This window comes from Atta cephalotes (genome assembly GCF_000143395.1).
Source record: "Atta cephalotes unplaced genomic scaffold scaffold00028, whole genome shotgun sequence".
NCBI classification, from domain to species: Eukaryota; Metazoa; Arthropoda; class Insecta; order Hymenoptera; family Formicidae; genus Atta; species Atta cephalotes.
In genome coordinates this window covers 1,142,063-1,155,632 of record NW_012130092.1, presented here as the reverse complement: position 1 = coordinate 1,155,632, position 13,570 = coordinate 1,142,063, and the positions used below count along the sequence as shown (strand labels likewise).

At 34.6% G+C, this 13,570-nt stretch overlaps 1 protein-coding gene across 1 annotated transcript in view; it reads right to left on the bottom strand.

The window, feature by feature from the left end:
• Positions 1-4,983: 4,983 nt before the first annotated feature.
• Positions 4,984-13,570, bottom strand: part of LOC105620634 — a 9,765-nt gene continuing 1,178 nt past the window's right edge. The window contains exons 2-3 of the mRNA XM_012202123.1: positions 7,083-7,362; positions 4,984-6,130 (exon numbers count right to left, since the gene is read on the bottom strand). Of these exons, the coding sequence (XP_012057513.1) occupies positions 5,017-6,130; positions 7,083-7,362 (1,394 nt within the window). The 3' untranslated portion in view covers positions 4,984-5,016. The remainder of the gene's footprint in view (positions 6,131-7,082; positions 7,363-13,570) is intronic.

Here is a 13,570-nt window from a genome sequence, read left to right as displayed (position 1 = left end):
TACGAGTGCAAGTAGGTCCGTTCGGTCGGAAGTAGTCGCCACGGAGTGACTGTTACGTCACGTCGCTGTCTTACTTCGTCGAGTCTACCTACCTCTCTATTCTCTCTCTCTCTCTCTCTCTCTCTCTCTCTCTCTCTCTCTCTCACTTTAGCGGATGGCAGGCGCATGCTTGCAGATACCCGACGAATCGCGAAAGCTATGTTTTCCAACTTTTTTGTGCTACAATATGAGCATTCGTGTCGCGTGCTCATATGCCCCTGATTCTCGCCAAATTTATGACACGCGCATAATTTAGCAGAACACTTCTTGTAGATTTAGGCCTTGATCTAGCTAAGCTCTTAATATCTGTATTTTATATCGAGCTTTGTGTTAATGATTAAAGATTAGCCTTTTATGTGTAGGATAAAATTGTAACGAAAAAATAATATAATAATATAATAATGTAAACTTACAAACTTATATTTAAAAAAATTTTAGAAAAATGAATCAAGTAAACTATATATAAAATATATATAAAATAAAATAAATTTTCTTATGAATGTTTTTTCTTTTTTTAAATTTGATATTAAAAGTTGTTTTTTAAAATAAAAATATTGAACATGTTAGTTTTTAATTGACTGGATTTAATTGATAGCTATGATTTTATGTGAATGTGGCATGAAAATGTTATTTATACGCTTCGTAAATTTCAAATGAATGTCTCTAATTAATTCGTAGAGCATTGCTACAAATATACAGCTTGCGGAGTTGAGAGTAATCCGCATAGTCATTTGAGTTTAATAAACGAACTCGAGCTTACTGTACTCATGAATATGTGTATGTGTAGAGAAATATGTAAACATATTTCTCTACACATACACATATTCATGTTTAGGTGAATAATAGTGGAATAGATAGTTGAAAAGAAATAAAAATAAAAGATTAACTATCAGTATTTAACTATTTTTTATAGAAATAAAAACTTAATTATATAAATATTTTTATATAAATATATTTAACTATTTTTAATTATATAAATATATTTAACTATTTTTTATAATTTCTTATAATTACAGTCAGATATAAATTCATTGATAAATTTGAAAAAAAAATTACACCTATATCTAATATCATAAATCATCTGTAAATTCTCTTTTTCATACAATTTCAACTTCATAATGTTTTAAACACGTTGTCTCAAAGAAACATTACACGTTTTCTTGACGTTGAACGCTTCAATTTGTCTCGCGACGGGAAAACTGTAGTCTCGGAGAATTCAAGCTTGTTTCTAGAGCCATCTCTATAATGTTATTATGCTTCCCATTTACCCCTCATCGTGCAGAAACTGACCTACCTTTATGACGCGTGCGATCAGTCGTTCACAACATTTCAAGAAAAGCATCGTTTAAACAATGAAATACAACTTGGGATGACGGAATGAATGATGAATTCTTCAACGGGAAAAATGAGTAGTGAAATTCAGAGACAGAAACAGACAGAGGAGAAGAATTGATCTCTAAAGAAAAACGACCTGGATTGTTCAGAGGAGGAAAAGAATGGAAAATCGTAAAAATTTGTTCGCTCGGGAGATTACTTGCGGCGATGTCATCGTCGACGAGGTCGGCGATCATGTTTGTTCAACTGCTCGGGTTTATATTATAATATGATTTTTTCACAGAAAGAACGATTTCCAAGCATTTAAAAATTTAATTAGACATACATCTGAAAATAAATTTGATCATCGAAATAATTATGTAAAAATTTCAATCATGATGAGCAATATTGCAAAAAGTTTTGACATTTCAGCAGTCAGCTTGAGTGTTCTACATAATTATTTTGATAGACCAACAAAATCATTTTCAGATTTACATCTAGCTAAATTTTTAGATACTTTAGTAAAATCGATCTTTCTGGATCATATTTTTCCCGGAAATAACAATTCAAGTCGACGTCTCATTCAAGCAAGGGGATCGCAGTCAGAAAGCAGGTGCACACGACTGTCGGAGACATTATTACCGATGATATATGCGAATTCCATGCGAAAGTTTGTGGGGATGAAAGATAAAGCTTCCACCGTCATGACGTCGTCGTTTTCGTTGTTGTCGTTGTTATCGCTGACGCGATATGAAAAAGATAGACAGGGATTCGGGCATTCAGTACATAGTAGTATGCTGATAAATTTAGACAGGCGATGAGCACATGCACTTCCTTTAGGCGCGTACAGCCTCTCTTAAAGTTCGTGTGATTTATTATCGCATTAATTCAGGATCGGTTTTAGCTCCAGCGAGCGGTGAACGTGACATCGGTGCGAATTTTATCACGTGTTGTCAGACGAACATCTTCTTGTGGATACTTTGTTAAGTAGAGCATGGCTTCTCGTCATGCCGCGCGAAAATATTCTATAGTCGAATTAACGCGGCTCGCGCGAAATGTTCAATGGAACCCTTCAGGCGTGACTTAGCGAGATTACTTTGTCAGCTTGGAAAAAACGTTGTAACTCAAACGCCGCAGATATAAATTAGTAAAGAGATACGTGCGTTAACGTGAACTAAAGGATATAATGAGATTTATGATGAATTGGATGCTCTTCAGTTAAAATTTTAATTTCCGAAATTGTATACGCCGCGGGAATGTTAACTCATTTATATCCAACGTTTCGCTTTCGCAACATGTTGTACCAATCGTAAAGTCTGTATAACAATGCAATTAGATCTAACTATGAATATAAAGTAGCTACTTGCACAATTAGATTGTGAACATATTGTATTATACATAGCTGTAACCACATATAAGTTTTTATTTGATACTTTTTTTGCGAATATTTTTTGCGAAGAGTTTATATTAAAGATGTTATTAAAGATGTTTTATTTTTTGGTAAAAACTGTATAAAATAAAAAATCTTTATGAATTAAAAATGCTCAAATTTTAGAGACTTAGAAATAGAAGGATTGTCTCAAATTCTTACTAGACTAACAAAATAAATGATTGTATAAAAATCGCGATCGATAAAAGAGTAAATATATATGGGTTAGATAAATTTATTCAAATTGACGACCGGTGACGCGGCTAATCTTGAACTAGATGAAAAATCAGGAACAAGATTTTCATGGTGTAACAGCGAGTTTGTGAGTATAGTGGCTGGCGCATTTCTCCTCCATTTTAGCGATACGTTATCGGGTCCATCTGTCTCGCTTGTACGAGACATTATTGTATGTAACTAGAACGATCTAGATGCGTATGTTTCTCGGTGCTTGCTTGTAACCTGTCGCCCTAAATGCCGATAGCAACCCTGGCTGATCGATATACTTGAAGAGTACGACGGAAAACTTTTCTCCGTCTTACAACTATCACATCTCTTTGGAAGTTTGCGAGTTCAGTTATTGCATTTTGAAGTCGCAGTGACATTTGAAGAATCGGCGAAGCGACACGTCCAAGAGTGCCTGGCACGCCGTGAATGTCTGTGAATAATTTTAGCATTTCGCGAACTTATCTCTTATCTCCTTTTCTCTTGAACGGAAATGGCATTCCGCTTTTATCTTGCCTTGTAACAAGTTTCAGAAAATGCGGATACGATAGCTTTTTTATGATCTATTAAATCTAGTTACGACCTTGATCGCGCACTTGCACTGTGCTCGATACGAATCGTAAAACTTATCTAAGGGAATCGCGGTCGCATTTGAAACGAATCGTACCTTTGTTTGCTTCCGGAATTTATCTTCCGTCTCGGATGCTTGCGCTCAGAAGTCGTTTCCGTTTCTGTCTCCGTCTCCGTCTCCTCTTCGATTTAATCTGTGAAAAATATGTTTGATGACGTTGCGCGTAATGCCGTTCTGTATCGAAAGATTCGATCTGAATCTAATCAGTCGATAACGATAGCGATAGAAATTTCCTTGAGGCCGTTTGAAGCGCGAGGCATTTGATCTGTGTATAGTACGAGATCTTGAACGCTAATGGATGACCACCAAACCGCCACTTTAGCGAGATTGAAACTGTCGTTCACACGTACCGAGCATGATGAATGCGGTGCTTTATAAAGTCGTTCACTCCTCGTACGTACTCGTTAACTCAAGAGACTTTTACCTTTCCTATTCTTTCCTTCACGTAAATAGCGCGTTCGTTTCGTCTCATTTGATAAACGTGTCAGACGGTTGAAGCCACGGCGTGGCGGCGCGAAAGGCAGTTATAGTTGTTAAAGTCATTTGAATATTCGAAGCGTTCCAAGTCTCATGCCTCGAAAGCTATCATCTTTGCTTTTGTCGTTTTAGATGGTTTCCAATTATTGCGTCCGACTATTACAAACTTAAGCATCAATCTTGAAGGCTCATCAAACATGCCTTTGTCATTTTAAATCCAATCATTGTACCCCCAGCTGGAATAATTTCAAGCATCGAGACTGAAAAATATGAAGCAAGCTTCTTGCTTTTATTATTTTACACATTTTCCAATTATCATGCTCGATCGCAATATCATTTTTTACTTGTCAAGCCTGAAAAGTGTCACGCTCGCTTTTATCTTTTTACATGTTTTCAATTATTTCACTTGACCGTAATAATTTTAAGTACAATGCTCAGAAAATGTCATTATTACTCTTGTTTTGGATTACTGGTTCTTGGCGCTATCATTTCTAGGCGACCTACTCCATTTCAAAGTTGACAATGAATGCAGGGGAAAAGAGATTATTTCTGTACTATAACTTTAATAGGATAAATCAAGTCTTTCTCTCTGTTTTCACATTATTAAATTATATCTTTTAAATTTTTTTCTGAAGCAGCTAATCAACACAATGCTAATCAACAAACTTAAATTAATAAAAATGTGAACAAACTTAATTGATCCGCTTAAAAAAAAATTATGCCTAATTCATTTTGTTATTATATCAACACAAAGTAAATATTGAATATTAATATTTAAATATGTTTTGATATTTTGACTATTAAAGATAAACGTTAAAATTATCTTAAAGAATATCGCAAGGATTGGCTGATAGATAATAAGAGACGAGGATTTCAAAAAGAATTTTTATTATTTACAACTAGTCTATGACAAGGCATCGAGATCGGCTAAAGCGATCTTCATTCTCGTTTTCAGCTCGTTCGCATAGCGTAAAGCGGATTCGTCGATCCTAACGTCCTCCATTAAGAGATCGCAATCGAGATGTCGGCTGTCGCAAGCTCGGTGATGGTGCTTGAGCACGTCGTTTGAGTCCAGATGATGAGCCCGTCTAGTAGACGGGTTCAGCGTGGTTAGAGCATAGTGATTGTGCACCGTTAACGCGCGCTTCGTGGAGACGAAACTTTTCACCGAGTCGCCCTCGGGCGAAATACTGGCCGTCCTCATGGTATCCAGATAGTCTGTATACTCGACCGAGCGACGGAGCTTCTCATCCAGTCCGGCCGACCGATCGGTTTGATTCTTATTTTGCAACTCGGGAAAGAAATAGGCGTTCCGTACAGAATACGAGGCGAAGTCTTTGAAGCTTCTGCCGAGCTTCGCGCGTTCGTCTAGCAACAATTCGTGCCAGGTCTTCCGGCGCGTCGGCACAATCGCTTCATCGATGTCGATTGGCACCACAAACTCCGAATGGTAAATATTTTCATAGAAGCAGTGATTGTATGGGATCAACTCCATTCGCCTCTTCGTCCAGATGTCCTCGTTGAAGAATCGCCTTCGGGCCGTCTTCTCGTTTGGCAAATCACCCGGCAGGTCAAGCGTGAACCATCGCACCACGTTCGATCGTTCGTATAAGCGTAGCACTTTGAGTACATTCTCGTGCACGTTGAATACGTAAAAGTAGAAGAATTGAGCACCTAGAATACGATGTAGCTCGACGAAAGCTATTAGTTTATGCGATATATCTTCGTCGAAGTCCAATCCTTTAATGCACAGAGTGAACTGCTGGCGCCTCTTCCGGTCGATAAAAGTCTCGTCACCGAATTCCGAGCGAATCGTTAAACTATGACTAGCATTCTCGTAGCAAGAACTCAGACTTACATGAACCCGAGATGTATGGCGTATCGAACCGTCTAACGGCAATTGACAATTCACGAGGATTCCGATGTAATTGTCCACCGTTTCACCCCATTCGTCCAACCAGATCGTCGAGATGAGCGCTTCCACGCTCAACGATAGCATCCTCTCGTTTTCCCAGTACCTGAAAGTACGTAATAAAACCAAGACGCTTAATCTATCTTTTCCGATCGCAAAAGGCACGTTGGTTAATGTTGAATATCCTACCGGAAAACACCTGCATGCATGGTGGAAGGCATTTATAGAGACATTTATAATGCGGTCTTTCAACCGTGTATTTTAAGCAAATGTGCTATTGCTAATGTTTGCATTACTCACTCCTAACGCTACTTGAAACAACTAATTTGTGTACGTTCTATCTGCGTAACAAAGTTTAATTTCACTGAAATTAAAAGTATAAAATGAATTAATATATTTTATTTAATAAATTTGATATTAAAATTAATTATGAAGTGAAATGAGGGCAATTGAGCGCAGTTAACTATAGCGTATATCTATTAACATATATTATTATATAAAAGTAATTATATATAATTTCTTGGTTAACAATACTTTGATATTAATGTGTTTTTATGTCCTGTTTTTATGTTTATTTTAAATATATTAAAAAGAAACAAGACTTTAGCATTTTTCTCAAACATCGAATTAGAAGAAACAAACAGAAACAAATACGCAAACCAATTTTATATTTTAACTGATAATATCATGAATTGAACACTTATTATTTTCAATTATAGAAACATGGTTTAAAATTACATTTTGTTAAGTAAGGTAGAGATGAGCGTGAAATTTAAAACACATTGTCCAATTTTTACAACTTAATTGACAGTACCATTTTAAATAATGGAAATAGAAGAAATATTTATAACTTTATTAATAATTAAATAATCAATTTAATTATAATCTAATTGAATTTCCGTTAGACAAGGTTAATATTAATTTGGTCGATTTGTCAATGCAATAAACGACGTCACTCGTTTATAAGCAACCTTTAGTGATTCTCTTTTCCTTGCTAGTTAATGTTCGTCAGAGATAGACGAGTAACGGGCTGCACCGCGACATGAAAAATGGCTCACCATATAGTGCAGAAGAGCGCGGAGGACGGCAGGACTCCTCGTTTAACGCCAATCACTCTGATGCTCGGGTAACCGGCGATTCTGAGGTCCAAGTGGGCGCTGTATAGGAAGAGCTGTCCCGGGATTGTCTCGAGCCATTTCGTGCCGGGCAGCTTGTACGCGTTTAACGCCATTCCGCGTGTACCATTACCGTCGCACTGCTTGGTGGGCCTGTAATCGAGTGCCAATCTTCGGGCCCACGAATAAGCGACGATGCTTCTTGTACCTGGCGGTTCACCCCCTAGAACATGCGCAAGAAATGACGCTAAGTTGTTTGATCGGAACGAATGGAGAAAGCATTCGAAGAAGTTAATTATGAAGCTTGGTGAAGAGAATAATGCTAATTCAAGTTTTTGATAAGAAAAGTAATGTGCGCGCATTTCGTACTAGCTATCACAGAGTCAGCACTATTCTTGCTGCGATTTATGTTTATTTTTTTGAAAATATAATTAAAACTTCCCTTTTTATTTCCTGTTCAAGTAGTGCTTCATAAAAAATATCTAGCGTTCATATTCAGCAAATACATTTTGTGTTGAATTACTAGAGATAGATATACATATTATATTGAAATAAAAAAAAAATAAATTAAAAACACTGCATTAGTAAATTATTGAATCATAGTATATTTAATAATTCTTTTTCATGATGAAATATGTATCTTCCAAATATATAATATATATTTGTAGGAAAATAGGTCACTGTTTTTAGATACTTTCATAAAATCAATTCTGTTAAGCTTCTTATAACTAACAAAGGAATATTGCCGATATAAGATGCATTCAAGGAGACCCTATTAGCGATTTTTGTGTCATTCTTTCTTTATTGTTCATTAGATAGAAAACAAGGATAGAATGACACAAAGAGCGCTAATAGCATTTTTCCCCACGTTCCTACAGAATCCATAAATATGAATAAAATTTTGTGTGAACTTTATTTCGTGTCCATCGTTCTTAAAAGGTATAATATTAAGCAATTATAAAAAACAATTTTTAGCACGTGACACTAATATTTCAATAAGGAAAATATTTTGAATAAAAGTTTGCAAATAAATTTAGCACTGCAAAGCCAAAAATCGGAAACAAATAGAATTACAAAAACAAAATATCAAAACGTTATTAAACGATATTTAAACATCTTTTTATTATTAATAAAAAAAACTTTCTTTCTAAATTTTTACATTTTTAAATATGAATATTGAGAAAAAATTGTTCATTTAACTAAATTAATTTAGTTATCTTTCTTTTGATGAAGAATGTATGTATTTAAATCAAACATATCATATTTGACTTAAATACATACACGGAGAAAATTTTGTTTTAAAATTTATTCGAAAATATGGTTGTGGTACAATACTTTGGAGATTTTTATTATGCACTTCAGTAAAATTAATCAAACTTGTTTTATACTTTATTGTAATTTTATTAATGAATGAAGGAGATTTATATTAAAATTTTTGGAAATGTCCCACGACTATTATATTTTTAGGGTTAATTTAGGGTTAATTTAAACTGTAAGAAGAAATTCTCTCCGTGTACATTTTTCAACGAAAGAAATAAAAAGCTAAATTAATTTCAAACGATCAGTTTTTTTCTTAGTAAAATGTTAGACAATAATTAAAATACTTTTTTTCATTAAAATTATATTAGAATCATACTTTTTTTCATTAAAATCATATTAAATAGGAAATATTTATTTTATTAAATGAATCGTACATAACATTTTTCTTATTTTGAATAGTACTCGTGTTTATTTAACATGATACGCTGATTTTTAATATATTACATAGCATTATAATTTATTTATTTAATAAGATAAATTTTGCTCGATTTAGCATTTACAATGTTTATAGGCATGATATTCCCTTCATGTATTTCTAAATTATTCACATTTAAAGGCGAATAATGCATATTCATGTAATTCGAGTTACTCTATACTCAAAGTTTCATCCGAGTTAACTAGTTAACTAGTTTCGGTTGACTGTGTTTTCTTGTAATGGCAAGTGCCTGCGCTGCCATCAATACACGTTGTATAACAAACTGTATACTGTCTGTAGCTTATCAAAACTTTTACATTATTACACCGATAGTATCGCTCGCATTCCATTTACTGGCATATCATCTTCTAATTTCTCTGCGAGTGTGATGTCTCGGCTGTATTCGTTTTACTAAACGTCAACTTATTGTCGAAGCCGCGCGATCGGTTCTCTATCTTATCCACTACGAGGATCATGAATCAACGCCAAAGACATTGACTCTATACACAACCGGACGGAAGTGACACGTCTACGTGCTAGAAACGAACCCATATTATAAATACATTCACGTTCATTTAGTTTGCTATGCTTGCATCAGGAAACATTCGCTTTAGGTATCGCTCTCTCTCGTTTATCAGTGCCGCATGATAGTTCTCATAATTGCAATTTCCATATGTTCCAACGCGACGCTCTAGTAATATTCAAAGGGAGAAAGGCAGGCAGAGAAAATTAGTTGGCGGAAATTTCAATCGACATGACCACTAATTAGGCTCCCTAATGTTGAATGCGTTGCATATCCAGTATTCCGCGGAGAAACTCATTCCTCGTGTAATCATGAACTAAAATGGACCTAAAGAGGAGATATCCATTCTTTTTTCACACATTAATGAAATTTGCACAGACAGGATTCGCACAGACACATCCAACTCTGTGCTCTGCTTTTTGAGAATGATAATAAATCTATATCGATGATAGCTTTAAAGACTCTCGTTACGTCTTGTTTATAATTATTTCTGCGACAACTAGACCCGTGACTGGGACGGCGCGACGACGCCGATGGTCAGACAAGGAAAAAGAGAAAAAAAAATAAGACGTCACGCGCCGTGTTGGCATCTGCGGGTAAATTTATGGCACTATATACGTTTCGTGACTCGTCTCGTTTGCAATTACTCGTCTTCAACGTATATGGATCGCGAGCGTTATTGACGAGACGCCTGAGACTATTTTCCGGACGATCTTGACGTTGAGAGGTAACGAGACTGGCCGAGCCTACTGATCCATGGAGTCCGCGAGCAACGGGGTGGTTGATGGTCCCGTCATGATGTGTCGTTAAAAGTCGGCGTTTGACCCAACCGGACCGACGATGGATATTACGTGTTTGCGTGCCGCGAGTATTCTTCGTGACTCCGTGCCCTTTACCTGCTCTTCTCCCCTCGACCGTCCGTCGCGGCCACGCTCCGCGAGGTTTACGAGAAGGTAAACGCGGCCCCACGAGAGAGGCATTCGTACCACGCTAGGAATACGCTAATGCATACCAGCGTTCTCATGGAAATCGCACTGTCAGGGCGGAGAGTGAATCTACAGCCGGCTACAGAGATAAATCAGCAAATAAATCGTGTTGATTTTTAAGACCCATCACTAATTAGTTAGAAATTACTCTCGACAAGAGGAACACTTATCTTTAACTAATTGAAGTGCGTGACCTCAAAACACGGATACATCTGGATAAGAATCGTAATTATTACCTTTGAATCGTTATTACCCGTGTAATTAACTGAATCTACTTTTCCACATCGTAAAAACAATTGAATTTATATATGTTCATATATAATATTATAAGCTGTTTTTTATATACATATAGCATTAAATAAGTGCGCGTGATTATTTAATTCTTATCCGTGAAAGCGGTAAGATAGACAAATCTCAAAGGTTTGTTGAGCTGATTCGTGAATACAATATCTCGGTGTAGTTTTGGTTTCGGCCGTACGATCGACTGTCATAATTCCTGTGAAATATTTGTATGGTAAAAGCGAAGGTGAATTACGCGAAAACGTACGAGTCGACGGGTGGTCACTCGATGAATCACGTCATAAATTACGTCGACTAATGAAGTCGCTACTACCAAAGAACAGCGCCGAGATTTACGTCCTTGGCAAGCTTTATGCCAAAGCTTCGAGGTTTATTTATAACTTCGTATCGCGTTTCTTTTGCGCTCGCGAACTTGGTGCGTTATCTTCGTATCTTTTTAGATTCTCTCATGGAGAGGGAGATGCGTGTACGCATATTGCGTGCAGGGCCTTGCTGAATCTTTGCGGTGCGTAGCGCAAGTGATCGGTATCGGCCCTTGAAGCGAGTCATTTATGTAGTCATATTCGTTGTTAGTATTAGAAAGCGTAGCACCCATGCAATTATTCGCGATGAACATGCGTTTAAAAAAGCAGATAGCAGCTCTTTATTATTCGCTTGGCCGGATAACATTTCAATGCTGAGAAACTTCACGTGACTAGGAAATAGCGTGTAGGTACTGAGCAACAAACGCTTGCGGGTATTTCGAACAAGTTTATTGCGTGCGAATCTTCTTCTTTCATACCGTGTCAAGGAACTTAACACTTTGCAGTTTGTATTAAACTACAGTAATATTTGACTAACAATGAAACAAATTACAATATTGTAAGTCATACATTTTTTACAATAGTACAAACAAATCCTAATATAAAATCACCTATTAAAGTTAAGTATTTTTTTTGTTAATCTTACTACAATAATAGCAACTTAATTGAACTAAAGACTTACAATTTTTGTAAAAACAAAAAAATAAAATTAATAAGAAAAAAAGTTCACAGGTAATCAAGAGTCAATGCGATAATTAGTGTGTAAAAAATTCAAATATTAAACATCAATGTAACGGTTAATTACAGAACGTTTCCACGTAATATTTACTTCTTTTTTTATTGTTAACAGTTATTAACTGTTATTTTTTTAATATATTTTCCTTTTGTTTCAGTGCGTTGCTATTACATACGTAAAAAGATAGATCTTTTATTCTACTTTATCCGCGATCACACTCGCGCGTTTATAGTATTAGTAGGTAATTTTTATAAAATGTTATATAAGTATAAAATGTTTTTAAAAAAATTATTATTAACAATATTTTGCATTGCTTAGATTTGGAATGATTTGTCAATGATTAAAATACGTAATGAGAATGAATTAGAATTTTGACCAGATAATTTCAATTTTTATAGATTATTAAAGATTACATTATTTTTTAAAATATTGTATTATTAAATTTAAATTATCTACACTCTGTTGAGAGTGTAATTTCACTTCAAGAAAAGTAATAGTTGCGCCAATCCGATAAATTTCACTTTACTCCTTTAAAGAATGAATTTCTTAAAAATTTAATCTTGATGATCATTATCCTGTCAAATTCGTTTGTTTTATGCAAAGGCATGTTGAATGAGCCTAATTTTTATCAAGATTGGATGTAGGAGACTAAAATTAACATTTACATTTAATCTTTTCTTTTTGAGAATGAAATTCATTTATTCATTTTCTGCAGAGATTGAAAATTGACTTTCACTTGAAGTGATTCTTTATTTTTTAAGAGTGAAAGTCTTGTTTCACTCCTGCCGAATCACTCTTGCAACTCTTTAGGAGTGAAATTTCACTTCTAAAAATTTAAAGTGTATTGTGAAAAATATATTTTTTTTATCTTTATACATAAAATTTATACATTAAAATGTAATATTGTTGATTTGGATACAGTAACTTACAGAAACAAATTTGTTGCCTCAACTAAAAGAAACTAAAGACTAAAAGAAAACTAAAACGTTCTTCTGAAATGAGTTTATTTGTGAAGATAAATGTTTCTGAAAGTTTTTTCGTGGTAGCTTTATTAACTCAAAAAGAATTCTTTTCTGGTAATTCAAAAAGGATTCCATAGAATCCTTCTACTTCTTATGGAGTTAAATTGAAGTTGCTCTGAAAGAGAAGTTTTTTTGTTCGTAATGGGTTTGAAAAGAATCGCTCGATACATAGCACCATCGCCAAATGAACGCGACGGAATTGTATTTCTCGTAAGTAAAAACTATGCAGGTAAAACCATATATGTAAAAACCATATAGGTCATAGTACAAAGCAACATTATCAGATTTTTTTGTTTTAATGCAGAGTTTTTTTAGATTTGTGCCTGCATATTGATATAAAAGATTTCCAAGTGTATCGCGAAAATGTTAGAAAAAGTAAAAGAAAGCGAAAAAATTTGAAAATAAGTTAAAAAAACAAGGTGCAAAATGAAAAATATTGTAAAAAATGTGAAAATTATCTATGTAATGTTGTGTTTGCTCTCATTTCAACTGAGCGATATTAATTTTAAGTGAAAATCGATTAAGAAATATTCATAAATGAGCGAAAAAGATCATATTTTATCAAAGTGGGTCATGATATCTAATAATATTTTTGTGTGAATAATATTTTACAATTTCCAGTTCAAACTAATTATGCAAATTCCGATTTGTTTTGAAATAGTCTCAAATTGAAGCTGGAACGTAATATAAAATAAATTGACTAGCAATTTAATAATATAGTGATACTAATGAGCATTCTTAAACTGTAAAAAATTTATTGCAAAAAATATTGCCTCAACCTGGATAATATTACCTTATGTCTCAGTGAATTTGTAAGATGCTTGCAT